The following is a 16161-nucleotide window of genomic DNA, read 5'->3' on the forward strand; positions in this document are numbered from 1 at the left end:
GATGGAGTCATATGGCATTAGAGGTGTCGTCTTGAATTGGTTCTCCTCCTTCTTAGCATTTCGGAAACAATACGTGGAAATAAGGAATAAATTAGGTTTATATTGTTCAAATAATCTTCACACTGATTTGGCAGTACCTCAAGGTTCGGTGTTCGGGCCTGTGTTGTTTCTTATATTTGTAAATTAATTGCATACAGATTTACTGTATGTCGCGTTACTATAGTCACGTTACTATATACGTGGATGATACATCAGCCCTTATTCGGCAACAATGTACAGAAAATATGCACATTACTGCGAGAAGGGGTCCATTAAATCTTGATCTTGACATGCATTTGAGCAATAATGATAGTTTCTTGCAACATCAACAAACAATAAAGTTTCTTGGCTTGATACTAGATGGCACTTTATTATGGGAGGTACATTGTAATGATTTAGTATTAAAATTAGGTAGCCTTTGTTATGCCATAAGAAATATTAGGCCTTTAATGGATAAAAACCAGCTAGATTGTGTATACTATGCCATCCACTCTAGGATCCGTATGGGATCCAATTCTGGGGTTTTTCAGCATATGTGTATTTATTGGCCAAAAACAAGCTATTAGATGTATGGAGGGAGTACCCCCTAAAACTTCCTGTAGATCGCTTTTTAATCACTTTGAGATTTTATCTATTCCGTGTATGTATATATTTCAAGTGTGTTTATTTATTTTTAAAAATCTTAATTTATTTGTGACAAATGGTTTTTTTCATAATTATCCAACTAGACTAAGAAATGATTTATCTTTGTTGCGTACTAGATTAACTCTTTTAAAAAATTTTATCATGAAAATATGTCCAAAAGTATTTAATAAATTGCCAAATGACATAAAAAATTGCAATAGTTTGTCAACATTTAAAAAGAAATTAAAAGCTTTTTTAGTTTTGAAGTATTACCATGATATTAAGACCTACCTTTCGAAGTAATAACTAGCTGTAACATATATATTTATTTCTGTTACTGTTTTATATGCTTGATCATTTTTTTTAGTATGTAAACTAGGTTTAGTGATAGTGTAGATTTAAGTATATAATGTATAAAATTTTAGCTTCTTTGAACACGGACGAATTCTATACACTGTATTGTGTCAATTTTCGATAATAAAGATTTGAATTTGAATATTATTATTACCTTAGATTCACTAAAGCCTTACTCAACATAAATTATCAAGTTCAAAAATACTTAAATATTAGATGGCAAACTAAACCTCTCACCTATTTATTTTACATCAAAAGTTTAACCGAATGAATTTGTCAAAACTATTTTGCAAATTACTGGCACCGCCGTTTGACATGCAACAAGCTACCCTTGAGAAACTTTCAATTGTTTTTGCGACCGTGCACATAGCGTGCACATATTTTCAATACGTATAGATTAAAGATAAATCTAGTTAGGAAATTGTTTTGATTTGAAAGTATAAACGGTTTTCGGGCCGTTTATGTCGATTTTAATAAAGATTCGGAAATAAGAAAATATAATATTTGCGTGTTTTATTGTGAATGTGAAAAGAATATTTTAGAGAGTTCGTTTTATTTTAAAAAGATGCTCTATATAATGTCTAAAATAAAATCGAACGAGAACTTATTAGTCTATAAAGGGGCTGGTACAATTTTATGATTTAACATTTATAGGTCTGGAATACTTCTTCAACATAAAATAAATGGAAAGATAAAATGTTTGCATTTTTGCATCTGGATTGTAATAGGTAAAGCGACAAAATTGCTTTTTCATTACTTTTAGATTCATTTTACAAATTTAAAGATCGCATAAAAGCGTATTCATACGATTAGTCTTAAAAATTTTTATGGTTCATTTCAAGTACAGTTTTTAACGTGAATTAATATGAATATGAATTATTTATGTTTTTTTAATGTCGGATCAAATTGCTAATATCGCAAAGGCATGACCAATGGTGACAATATTGCTATTTTAGTATTATCCGCATAATTGGAAAGTATAAACAGGAAAATATTGAAACTGGTTTGATACGTCAACTTAATATAGATAAATAAAATCTGAACATTTTTTATATATTGTCCTATACCTAACAAACCATACCATAATAAATTTATTTTTTTAGATATTAACGCAAAAAAATATCTATACGGGGTTTATATTATATATTCAAGTATTATCTGTAAAATGTATGTACGTTAGAAATGATGTTTAAGAAGTTGATATTATTAAAATATTATATTTAAATATAGGATCTTTAAGTAAATTTTGTACAAATTTTGTTTATTAAGCTAGAAAAACTTACTTACATAAAATGATGTATTAAATAATTTTAAAATTAGAATATTTTTTTGGAAATAAAGATAAATAACCTTTAATAAAAAAAGAAAAACTTGCTATGATTTTTTAAATTTATGACCCGCACTTTTTGATAAACATGCAAGAAAATTGAAGCTATTTAATAATAATTTTGATTACATTATGAGTATCAGAAGCAAGACGCAAATATACAAGACATGAGTACGACCTAGAGTAGATCATACGCTACAGAAACACGAATAGAAACATTTGCTACTAAGCAACTGCTCAGAACAACGGAAATGAAGACGGTAAGCTCATTTGTGGGAAAAACTCTCAGGGACAGAGTGAGAAGCAGAGACATCAGATCTCAATGTGACATACAAGATGTTATAAGATGGTCCAGAACAAGAAAAACAGCATGAAGAAATCAGGTCGACAGAATGCCTGACAATCGACTAGCTAAAATCGCAAAAGAAGAGAAACCAACCAACCGCAGACCATCAGGAAGATTTCCAAAAGGTTGGTACGAAAACTGAATATCGAAGCCATAACTTAGGCTACAAATTTAAAAAAACAAGACACTGTCTTAAAATAAGAAGAAGAAGAAGTTTTAATTATATTTTCTCATACTTATAGTAACCCTTTTATAAGTGGCATAGGTGCAAATATGAAAAATAACCTTGTATCATTTGTATTCTGTATGCTGTACATCTATATAGTCTCCTTCGCTCTTATCGTGTGGGTTCAAAGGTCACCACGTAATATGAATCAAATTGAAAAATCAGTGGCTGCCAAAATGTTATTTCCTTGAGAGTTTGACAATACATTGAACGCCGTCATGTGACATATTAAAGCCGCGTATACACCTTAGATCATAATTATTAACTGACGTGATGCCTTTAACGCCGTAAAAATGTCTGCGGAATACTACGTATCCGAGATTCGACATGTATAACATACGTTGGTTATTTCCTTTCATGACGTGGAAAAGCCCATAAGTATAAAGCCCGTTGGGTATACGCCTCATCGGTATATGCCTAGAATCCCCGATATTCTGCTAAGTTGCCAGACATAATATTTACTTTTCTTTTTTGAAAAATTGTCCAAAATAGACGAAGTTCTCAATAATAATTTTTCTTAATGCAATAATATCTAAATCTAAGCATTTTATATTTTTTATGAGAGCAAAAATGCCTCTCTAGCCTTTTATTAAAATTGTACATATTTCATTTAAAAATGGTTGTTACCTAAATTTTTCAGAAATTAGTATACGATTTAGCATGACCCTATGTATGTGCATAACATACTAATTTGTCGATTTCCGGGCACAGCGTCTAATTTTTAACGATTATTTGATCTTGTTTTCTTCTTTGTTTATTTGTGATTGTGTTTTTTGTAATAATTATTGGGAAACTATACATTTTGGTATAATGACAAACAATTAATTTGTATTGTGTGTGATGCAGTGCAGTCAGACACCAGAAAACTACTTTCTTTGTTTAAAGGCAAGTTCATGTTACAATCTCACTTTTAAAATGACATTTTAATTTTATGATTTATTATTCGTCGTTCGACCCAATTTATACGTTGATGCACAGAAAATTAAAAAAGTTGTGTTATCTTTTCTTTTATATCAGTTAAAAGTCAAAAAAAGATAAAAAATAACTAAAAAAAATCTGGTGAATGCGGCGGGCATTTCTATCTCCCAGCGCATTCACCAATTCATTTATTTAACTTTGTTTAAAAAGATAAATACGAGGCGAGCTACGACAGTTTTTTAAAATGTCGTTTTCTTAAGACAATTTTTGTTACACATTGCAGGGCAAAAAAAAAGATTAAGAATAACTTAAAAAAAAATTCGTGAATGCGGGGGGCATTTCTTTCTCCCAGGGCATTCATCAATTTATTTACTTAGCTTTTTTTAAAAAGATAAATACGAGGGGAGCTACGACAGTTCTTTAAAATGTCGTTTTCTTATGAATCTTTATTTATTTACACATTACAAGGCAAAAAAAGATTGAAACTAACTATTAAAAAATGGAGAATGCGCCGGGCATATCTATCTCCCAGAGCATTCACCAATTTATTTAATTAGCTTTGTTTAAAAAAAAATGTGTACTTTTTAATCATACCTAAATAATAAACGAAATGCAAAAAGAAAACTAATTATTTTAATAACGAAACAGAAAATAAGGAATTGCTTAGAATGTACAAGAAGAAGTAGCTAAAGCGCTTGGAATTAGTTTAAGAATGGTGCAAAAGGTTGTATATGAAAACAAGCACAATCCTATTTCCAAGCAGGAAACAAAGTGTAAAAAGAAGAAGCCGAAGCTGACCACACCTGAAAATACCTGACATATAAGTCAGGTGTTTTGTGTATGTTATGGTCTGATGATGCTCTAGTCGAGCTAAACATGTAACCTTCGTAATTTTATTAAATGTATTTGTGATGCTGTGGATTTCGTGTTTTTTACCTTTTATTAAAGTGTATGACCAGCATCTTTGGGATAATGAACGAATTCTTCGAGTTCCATTTGGTTGTTTATTCAAAATTCTTGAATGATACGACGCATTGTCTAATACTATTAAGGAAGGTTCTTGCAAGTTCTGTATTAACTGTTCCTTTAACCATTTTTCAAACATTTCGCAATTCATATTGTCATGATAATCCATACTTTTAGACTTAGAAGAAAAAATTAAACTTGCACCTGGAATGAATCCCGTTGAAGACCCGGCATGTAAAATAATAAATCGTTTTCCCTGACCACACCCCTTTTTTTCTTTTCACGCTTTTCACAGATTCATTTTGCCAAAATTTTATTCCACTCACGTTTGAAAATATCCAAGTTTCATCTAAGAATACCACTTTCCTTAACTTTGATTTTTCATTTTGTGTATATTGTCTTAAAAATCCTCTTCGTTGGCTCACAATATTTGGTAGTTCACACAAATATCTTCTATTGCAGTCTTTTTTATAGCGAAAACCTATGCTTTTAATTAATTTTGATAAAGCAGAAAGTCCAATTTCCAAAGTGCCGCGTGGCGTTAAAACATCCCTCAGAAATGGCAGCGTTATATTTGTTTTTAGCCTATATAGTTCATAAATCCTATCCCTTACTTCCATTTTTACACATTCACTTAAATCTTCAGTCTTCGTCTTCTTCCTTTTACACTTTTTTTCCTTCTTGGGAATAAGATTGTTCTTGTTTTCATATACAACCTTTTGCGCCATTCTTAAACTAATTCCAAGCGCTTTAGCTACTTCTTCTTGTACATTCTTAGGCAACCCTTTATTTTCTTTTTCGTTTTCGAAGTAATTAATAATATTAAGTACCATTTTTTTGGCTTGAGGATTTAGAAATCCACAAAAAGGCTTTTTCTTTTCCATAATTTTAAATTTAAATTATCTTGTGACAAATATTATTATCCGTCAATCGAAACGAGACAGGCATGTTTCTTATGAAAGTAATTGTTTTAGAACCACTGACATTTATCATAATAATTTCTGCATCACTTATTTCTTTCGTATATGTTTAAGGCTAAAAGACAAAGAGGCACTAAATTTTTAAATAAAACAAATAGTTTACTGGTTTTGAATCAAACATATGGTTATATGATTTTAATAATTAGTAAATATAAGTATATGATATTAATATATTATTTTTGTTTTAGTTACAGAAAAGGAAATCAGGCAATGGTAAGTTATTCATACAATATTATAAATATCATCGCAGATAACCTTTTATATAGCATTGAGAAAATTTAAACTCAGGGTCTTTTGCATGTAAATCGGATACCATAACGACAACGACATTAATACTGGCTCTTAACTTTTAGGATATATAAAGTTTTAAGGAAATTATTTTTTTTATAACTTTTATAACCTATTCAATATTTTTCAATAAGTTTTAATAAGTGACATACAAAATGAGGACTAGATTTATTTTAAGAAAAATTATAATATTATATAAGCTACTGCTGTTTTTAAAATAAATACCTTATTGTTAAGTACCTAATTAAGTTGTTAAAATCCTTATTCGTTTTAAATTAAATATGATTTATTCTCCTTTTTTGATTTCTTCAAATTTTCAAGCATAGATACATTTTTTTTTTAATAAAATAAGTTTTCTACTTTTGTTATTATAAAATATCAATTTTATCAATATCTCGTATAAAACTAATAAAACTTTTCCACCTTGTAGCTTGTTATAAAATAGTTCATTTAATATATGGATATCCCAGTCCTATAACTTAAAAATTAACAGGATAAGAGCATAGGTTTATAACATTTCTTTTTAAAATTAACAGAAGATTCATATTAAGCATTCATGCGATGGTCATGTGTAATAATTTTTTCGTTCACGATTACAAGTAAACTTTAAAATATAAACCTATAAAACCTGGAGAACAAGTAAACTTAGTAAAATACCTTATTATTTCTCATCTGCATTTATTTAAAAGTATACAAGAGGAAACTATACCCTGTATATTAAGAAAGAAATTCTTTTTAACCTTGACCCGACTATACCTACAAACAAAATACCTCCCGAGTCGTAGAGACAATTGTTCTTAAAGCCTACCCTATACGAAATAAAACATAATCGCGACAGTTAAGCGATGAAATAACGTGTAAAAGAAGTAAAGTTCTGAAACGGTAGAGTCTCCTGTAAGCCTCAATAATGAGAGCAGGGACCGGATGGAACGGATCGAGCTATACCCGGTATGAAGATAAGCCTTTGCCAATTTAGAGATTACGTTGCATAGAGCTTGCTGAAGTTCGCTTTTTAGATGTTTTTATCGCCTGGAGCTAAGTTTCATTTTAAAGCTTTATTTGGTTGCTGCTGTTAATAGAACAATTAGGAAGTAAGCTGTTTGATAACAAAAATCAATGCTTTTAGGCGTTTAAGTGCTTTTAAACTAGATTGAAACTGTAAAGAAGCATTAGTAACACAGAAGTTAACGGATTAGAATCTTAAGCAAAATTGTGTTTAAATTAGTTTATTACTTTAATCTAATATTATTAATATTTAAATGATTCCCTGCAATTTCATCTTAGGATCATAAAGAGTCTAACAACAATAAAGATAAAGAAATAAATAAATATACCTATATAGACACCCATTAAATTTCTTTTTTAGGTACCAAAATACCTATGCATTAACATACAACCGAAATTCATAGTATATGCAAAGCGTTAAGTCAAAGAGAGAATAACAAAATGCCTTACCGACTGCCAACCCCTCACTTACACTTTCTGCTTTGAGAAAAAATTCAACACTTCTCAGGTTTCAACTATCTCTACGTTCCATGTGAGTCCAACTATAGTTAGTAAAGGGCTAGTAGGAGAAACGCTATCGATTTCTCTTTAACTTGTGACTTATTATATAGGTTTTATTACTTATAATGAGATGGAAATTATTACAGAGTACCGAATGCCGACCGAAAATAGCTCGTGCCGGCCCAGCACCTAAATATTTATTTTAGGGACCTATGCAAAAGCCAGTTTAAATATTATTGCAAATTTTGAAAAATCTTCCTCTTTAAATGACTGCAATTAATGCATAGGCAAAACCGGTTTGTAGAATCTACTACCAACACTTCTTTTGTGCAATCAAGATATTCATTGTTTTATGCATTTTGTCTACCTTGATTCATTCTAAAGGGCGACATGTTCAACACAGCTCCATTTTAATTGGCCTTGTGTGTTATGATAAGTAGGATTTTAGTTCTTTCCGTAATTTCTGTGTTTATAATATAAGAGTTAGACCTCAACATCATTCGATCAAAGTATATTAGCTAACTTCATGGGGAGTATACACGTAATAAACAATATTTGTTTTAAGTTAACTGTGTTGAAAAAATAATTAAAAAACTAAAAATATTTGCACATATATAATGTGGATCATAAAAAAGTTTTAACTTTACCTGGCACCGCCGCTTGCAAACGTTAATAACTTTATGTGATATAACCTGTAATGTAAAAATAATTTAAGTTTTTATATTTTTAGTAATCCTACAACTTTGCTATAGAAATTTTTGTTCTATCTCATATGGTTTAGGCGCTACCTTTGCCTTACCCCTTGTTGTTTTTATAAAACTCTAGGCTAACTTCATTTTAGTGACAAGATATTTTATATTTTTATTTTGATATAAAAGGTGATTTTAGCGTAGTTAACTTAGCTGAGTCCATTTTTCTTTATGCAGTCTTGTTTCACCAAAACCTAGAATATTCCTTTTCATATGAGCTAATGCTTCTTTCCGTTATTTTATGTGTTCACTTAATCTCATTATTCATATATTAAGTATGTTCTTTGCTTTATTTTTTGATGTCTGATAAATTTGCAAATATTTTTGCTCTCTTAGAATCCTCAAGGCAGATAAGCTTCAAGAAGGAGGAGTACACCCAGCTGAGATATATAATCATTTGTTTTAATATTCGTCATAGTGTAAAGGGGATATATAGCCTTCATTTTCCCCGATAGCGAAACGTCTTAGACATAGCACGGTATGAATGAAGAAGTATATGTGAAGTCATAGGAAGTTTGGTTAGGGCATAATTATCTCCCGGAATATTGATTGGAAGATAACCAAGGCTCGCGTATGCGTGAGTCGGTCCCTGAAGTAGAGTTTATATTTACCGGGATTATAATGAAGTCTCTATCCGCTACTAAACACAATCCAGCAGAAGTGTTTACAGGAATTATTTTCACTTCAATGGCTTTTAAAATGATTAGGAAAAATATGATTACAAATAGTGCTATGGTTGAAACCTTTGTGTGAAACTCTAATCATAAGAAAGTTTTCACATTAACCAAAACTCTTTACTTTATTCTTGACACACGTTTCGCTTTAAAACTTTTAATTTTTAATCTTTGCGCAACGGAGCTAACATTTATTAGCTAAATACATGTCAAGAATAAAATAATAATAATAATAATAATAATAAAGGTCTTTTTATTTAAGAAAAATTACAATTACAATTACAAAGTTAATAATTAAAAGGCGAGATTCAGCGCACAAAGATTCAGAGATCTAACTGCCTGTTCTTCCATCTAACCTAATTATCTATACTATACTAAGTTTCAAAATAGAAATTATATAAACGCTATAAATTATAAAGAGTACATCAACCAGCAAAAAAAAGAAGAAAATCTGACAGCATATACGCCTACACAAGGAAAAAGAAACAAATTCAACCCCACAAACAAAACCCATCATAAAGCAAAAGATACAGTCTGTTATACCTCCTACCATAGTCTGTCCCAAAACACTTTTTTCGAGAGAAAAGGAAAATATTTTGGAAACATATTCAGAAGGTCAAAATAAGATAAATTAACTTATATGTTTTAATCCGATTCTTAACCGTTTCTGAAATAATCGACTTTAAAGTTTTTTTGTAAATTTTTGGAATAATTCACGTTCTCTGTATTTCTAACTCAAGTTAATAATAATAATAATAATAATAATAATAATAATAATAATAATAATACTTCTTTATTTGCTCATATACATCCAACAGCTTGGCATTGTCAATAAGTATAGACTGTCAAACGCTAATAATACAGTGCATAAAGGGAGACATTAATCTATCAGAGTTTTACCTACATAACATAGCAAACAAAAAAACTTAGATTTTGTTTATAATATAAAACAAAATATAATTTTGGTTCGCATCAGAAATGCTCACAAGTATGTATGAAACATTTGTTATACAGGTATGAAAGTATAATATTCGATAAATTTTTTGCTTAAATCTATTTAAATGTAGTTGTTTTGTAGTTTCGGGTATTGCATTAAAAAGTTTTATGGCATTAGTCATATAGCCCTTATGGGTCAGACTAAGCCGGTGTTGTGAAAGTAAGAGATTTCCCCCCGTGTCATATAAGTGCCTACTATTTACTGTGCTAAATCTAAAAGAGTGTGTTCTAGCAAACATCAGACATTGGTGAATGTATCCAGGCATTGTCATGATTTTTAAATTCTTGAATAAAGGTCTACAACTATTTATTGGTTTTTTGTTTTCTAGAATTCTGAGTGCCGATTTTTGCAACTTAAATGCTCTCTGCCAGTCAACCGAGTTACACCAAAATAACAGTCCATATGACAACTTTGATAGAAAAAGTCCCATATACGCCGTTCTACATACTACTGGAGGTGCCAATTGAACAATTCTGCGCAGCAGAAAAGTTAGACAGTTTTATTGCCAGATCTATTATATGGCTCTTCCATGATAATTTATTATCTAGATAAACACCCAGAAATTTGATCGTGTCTATTCTCTGATGTCTTCCCTTAAAGAGAAATTAACTACCTCTGTTTTATTTAGATTCAAGCATAGATTATTGTCAGCAAACCATGCTTTTAACTTGTTAAGTGTTGCACTAGTTCCATTCTGTAGGGAAATCAGATCTGAATGCCGACTGAGAAGAGTTGTGTCATTCGCATATTGTTTTATTCGCATATTCATTTACATAAAGTAAAAACAGAAGAGGATCCAAGATTGATCCCTGAGGCACCCCTGTTGTTATTGGAAGTATGGAGGATGTTCTTCCTCCACAAGTCACCATCTGCTGACGCTCACAAAGGTAGGACTGGATAAGTTCCAGGCAAATACCCCGGATACCATAAAAATTCCACTTGCTAAACAAAATATTATGCGAGATACAGTCGAACGCTTTTGAGAGGTCGCAGAAAATTGCACCCACTGTATTGCCCCCCTCAAATGTATCAACCAGGTAGTCTACCATTACCATGAGTGCATCAGCAGTGGATCGTCCTTTTCGAAAGCCAAACTGCGCTGGTAAAAATAAATTATGTTTATCAAAAAAAGATGTTTGATTAGAGACGTTGGTTTAGACAGAGCTCAATGGGCTTGGATAATATCGGTATTATTGATATGGGTCAATGATTTCCTGGATCATCCATATTACCCATTTTAAATATAGGAACAACTTTACTTATTTTAGGCTTTTGTGGAAATGTACCAGATGAAAAACATTTGTTTATTATTAGAGATAGTGGTAGGGTCAAACCATTTGCAAGTTGTTTCAATATTTTATTGCTCAAACCAAAGATGTCTTGAGCAGAACTATCACTGAACTTTTTAAAAGATCAATGACCTCTATTTCGGTAACAGGTGAGAGAAATACTGTTGAATTGTTATGTACATATTTTGCTGTAAATTGTACAGGCTCATTAGATTTTTGCAGTGTATTTGTAATTGAGTCAGCTATATTCATAAAGAATTTGTTAAACTCATCGGAGGTTACATTACATTTAGAATTACTAGGATCATTATTTTTTGTTTCTTTAATGATGTTCCAGATGGTTTTGGATTTTTTATGACTATTTCCTATTTTGTTTGTATAATACGAAGGTCTCGCTTGTTTTATTTTAGTTTTATATTCCTTTATACGAATTTTTAGCCATTTTGAGAGGTCTAGAGTACTGTTATGTTTATTTAAGGTAGAAAAAAAGTTGAAGATATCTCTCAATCTCTTCCGTTCATTATTAAACCATTTTTTTTCTTTATTTATGGTGAGAATTGTTTTAGTTTTTTTGGGAATATGAAAGTCTATAATAGGCATTAGAACATTAAGAAACATTTCAAAAGAATTGTCAATGTTACAATTATCAAGTACCAACAACCAGTCAACGTTTAGTAATGAAGTAACACAGCGAGAAAATCTCTCTCCACAATACGGTCTGAACTCTAAGACCGTTGTGTGGGCGTTTTCAGTACTTTCATTTATTGATTCATATGTATTAGTAATAGCCATATGATCTGACATATAAGTGTCCCATAGAGTACATTTACAATTAGTTGCACAATTTGTTATGCAGTTACAAAGTCATATGTGCTGACAAGTTGGATGAACTCGGCTGAAGTGAGGTTATCCGCTAGTAGATCTATATTAAAATCACCATAAATAAAGGTACGTTTGCGTCTATGGAATAAGAAATTTAGAACTGTATCAAAACTCTGAAAGAAAAAGTCCAATTTACCTGGTGGAGATCTGTAGACACTCAAAACTACAACCTGCAAGGCTTCAATCTCAGTTGCAGGTATTTCATTGATTCTGATTGTTTCAATTTGAAAAGAGCAAAGTTTCCATTACGTAATGCACCACACATTCACTTATAGGGAGTATGCCGATATGATATTCGTGATAGCGCATTACGTGACGTCGTTTTCCCAATTGAAGAAATTCCTAATCGAATAGTTTTTCAGACAGTTTTTGCAAATGCTCAGGAAACAGGAATATTTCCAAGCGTAATAATTAATACTGGCAGGACTAAATGTAGAAAATAAAGAAGATGTTCTGGATATGGCTGAAGAAAACACGGGTGTTAGTATGAGGCGGATTACAAAAGAACTTCGATTAGCATCACATGTGGATGTTTGGAAGACACTTAGGAAAAACGGTTTTAAACCTTTTCATATTCAACCGGTTCAACATCTTCAAGAGTGTGATTATAGCATAAGGATTGAATTTTGCGAATGGATCGAATACAATCAAGGCCTACATTAATACATTTAATTTAGCGATGAAGCTTATTTTACCCTCAATGGAAACCGAAACAATGAACATTGTTGGTCAGATAAAAATCTTCATGGCACGTTTAAACAAAACTTTTAACATCAATTCATTCAATCACATTGGCAAAGCAGGACCTCAAGTTTGGCCACCGAAATCACCAGACTTAAATCCACTGGATTATTTCCTCTGGGGGTCAAACACCAATAGAAACCGTAGAAGGACTCGACAATCAATGTGAATGCTTCAAATATATTTAAAAATATTCCCCAAGCAATTAAACGTATAGCACGAGAGCTTAACAAACGTGATGCAGCTTGCCTTGAAGTTGGTTTGAATCGGTGGATTTAAACCAACTTGATCCAACTTGGATTTTAAACTAGTGGGATTTTGTTTTTTTACTAGTATTTGTTTGTGTGACTTTTAAAGTAAGAAATCTTACAAAAAAACTTCAGAACCGATTATTTCAGAAATGGCTGACAATCGGATTAAAACATATAGGTTAATTTATCTTTTTTTAACCATCTGAGCATGCTATCAAAATATTTCCCTTTCCTCCCGAAACACCCTATATGTATGTATATTATAATATAGTCTACTACATTATTTGTTTTTGTTATCATCATCGGAATAGAGAAAAGAAAGTAGAAAAAACGAAACACACACTAAATTATGCTTTATTGTTCCCGCAGTAACTTCTTAAGCAAAATATTTTTTAAAAGAATATAAGCTAAAAATGTTTTTGGTATTAGTTTGACAGCTATTTATAATTTATGAAATTTGATAAGATGTTTTCTTAGTTTTGGTTGACTGATGCGGAGGTGTTAGCCTTTCTTTATACCGGGTATTAATATTGTAACCATCTGTGCGAAATTTTATTAAGATATATAAGGAGATCTTAAATTAATTATTTTAAAAAACATTGAAGATTCGTGAAAAATCCTTCTGTTGTGCATAGTCAATCACCTGGTTTCCTTAAGCTTGTGTTTTATGGGGTTGCGCTTTCTTAACAATATATTAATATATTAATCTAAGGCCCGCATTTTGGAGTTTCTGCATTCTATTCTCTTGAAAAGTTCTCAAGCATGGACCATACACTACATCGCAATGATTAAGCTGTGATAGGACCAGCGAATCACACAGTAGAATTTTTTGTTTTTGTATTTAAAACTTAACGATGTGGATAAATATTTAAAAAAATCCTTTTTGAATACATGAATTTACATGCTGCGTGAATCGCAGGTCACTATCCAGAATCAAACCCAAGCTCTTGCAGTGCTCGACCTGTTTTATAGGCTCTGATAGGGACTTAATTCATAACTTTGATGTGAATTATGTCCTTATAATACTGTAAAAAATTCTTACGGCTACCCTTGCCCCCAAAAAGCATAAATGCAATGATTTTTAGAAAACTCGTAAAAAGGTCATAATTAATGGCAGCCACTGCTTGGAAACTTTCACCTGGTTCAAATGAAAGATATATTTGAGTATGATCAGCATAATAGTGCTGTTTAGATGGTAACTGAAAAAAGGATTGGTCCAAGGATGGAGCCCTGGGGCACGCCAGAAGAAATTTCTAAGAAACGAGAAACTAGGCGTATTTTTGGTTGAATAAAACACACTTTTTATATAAATAAGTTCATGATCACTTCCATCACAGGAAGTTCTTCCACTAGCTATTACAGAATGTTTGTTCGTTGTCAGGGCATAGTCAATTAATGTAGCAGAGGAGGATATTATGCGCGTTGGTCCCTTAATTACCTGAGTCAAACCCAATGCATTAAATAACTCAATAATTTTAATTACATCTGGATTTTCATAGTTAAGTAAATTTATATTTAAATCCCCAACACAATAAATATTATCATGTACTGGAATAAGAATATTAGAGTATTCTGGAAATTATTTAACAACTCTATACGGTGGAGAGAGTGGTGGTGGCCTATACACAACCCCTATAATATAATGTTTTGCTTCAATCGGTAGCTTAAATCAAAGCTGCTCTATTGCAAGTAGAGAATTTATTAACAAAAAAATAAATTCACTTCTTATATAAGCGCCGACACCTTCGCCACGACCATCCCTATCACACCTTAAAAGCCAGGAATTACAAATGACTTTTTAAGCCAGGTCTCAGTTAATCCAATAATATCATAATTTGAATCTAAGATTAACTGCCTAAGTTTATTAAAGAGAGCATGCAAAGACCTAATGTTAATATGAGCAATTGTTAGTGGTCTCATAATGCCTTGTGTACTTCTGATTGCAAAGCAATAATAATTTAAGGAACAGCACAGAGCAAAATAAAATAGATAAGTAAAAAATAGTTTTCTCCCCTTGTGCAAACAATACTTTTCTACTTAAATATGCTTAATAATATATTGTAGATTTAATTATTAGCTAATAAAAAAATAGATTAGAAATTTAAAAGCAAAAAGAAAAAAGTCTTTTATAGCGGATTTAGATTTAATTTATTTTAAACGTATCGTCCCTCTTACCAAAAAATAATTAGCGGAGAAAAAAGTATTAACATTACCGATATTGACAAAAAAAGAACCAAATTTCATAAAGAAATGAGCACATCCTGTATAAGAAATAAGCATTTATACAAATAAACAAATAACCCAGACACTAAGGTCACTAAGTACTTATATTTACAATATTTTTATTAGGAAATGGGGCGCAGTACCTTTTCATATACTTCTGTTCAGCACTTCATTTAACTCCAGCATGGAATGTATTTATTTTTTTTTGATTATTGTACAGGGTGTCCCATTTTCATGTGTTTTATGGGGTGTGTTTTATCTCGCTTATGCATAGAAATAGAAACTTGCAGTTTTTGCGACAGTTTGCTACTTTTTTGTGAAACTTAATATTATGCTGTTGTCAAAACTTAATTTACAGGCTCTTTTTAAAAAATTTAGATTTTCGATCACTCCTCGTATCTTTGTTACTTGATAACATATTGAAAAAGCAAAAAATGGTTTTAAAAGGATTTCTTCCGTAGAATTTGGTTCTGACATCCATTTTATTGTAAGGTTTTTTATTTTTGAGAAAAAAATAAAATATAGTTTTCTTAAATGGAAAACTCTGTATATTTATAGACTTTCAAAAAGCAAATAAATAACGATTTTACAAATTTGAATACAAATTTTGATATATGAGTAGTAGGCCATGAATTAGTAATGAAATTTATAAAAAATAGATGCTTATAGTCGTAATATAATCGTATATTTGTATCGTATGAATCGTAATATTTTAAAACTTTTTAAATATTTTTCTATATATATAAATGTTTTTCTATATTTCTATTATACGGCTTACAAA

General features: G+C 30.9%; 1 protein-coding gene across 1 annotated transcript in view; it reads left to right on the forward strand.

Annotated features, from left to right (window-relative positions):
* The window catches only part of LOC126745200 (frequenin-1), a 523266-nt gene that overhangs the window by 264330 nt on the left and 242775 nt on the right, over positions 1-16161 (forward strand). The window contains exon 2 of the mRNA XM_050452943.1: positions 5969-5993. Coding sequence (XP_050308900.1) covers positions 5969-5993 — 25 coding nt within the window. The remainder of the gene's footprint in view (positions 1-5968; positions 5994-16161) is intronic.

This window comes from Anthonomus grandis, chromosome 1 (assembly GCF_022605725.1).
Source record: "Anthonomus grandis grandis chromosome 1, icAntGran1.3, whole genome shotgun sequence".
Lineage (NCBI taxonomy): Eukaryota > Metazoa > Arthropoda > Insecta > Coleoptera > Curculionidae > Anthonomus > Anthonomus grandis.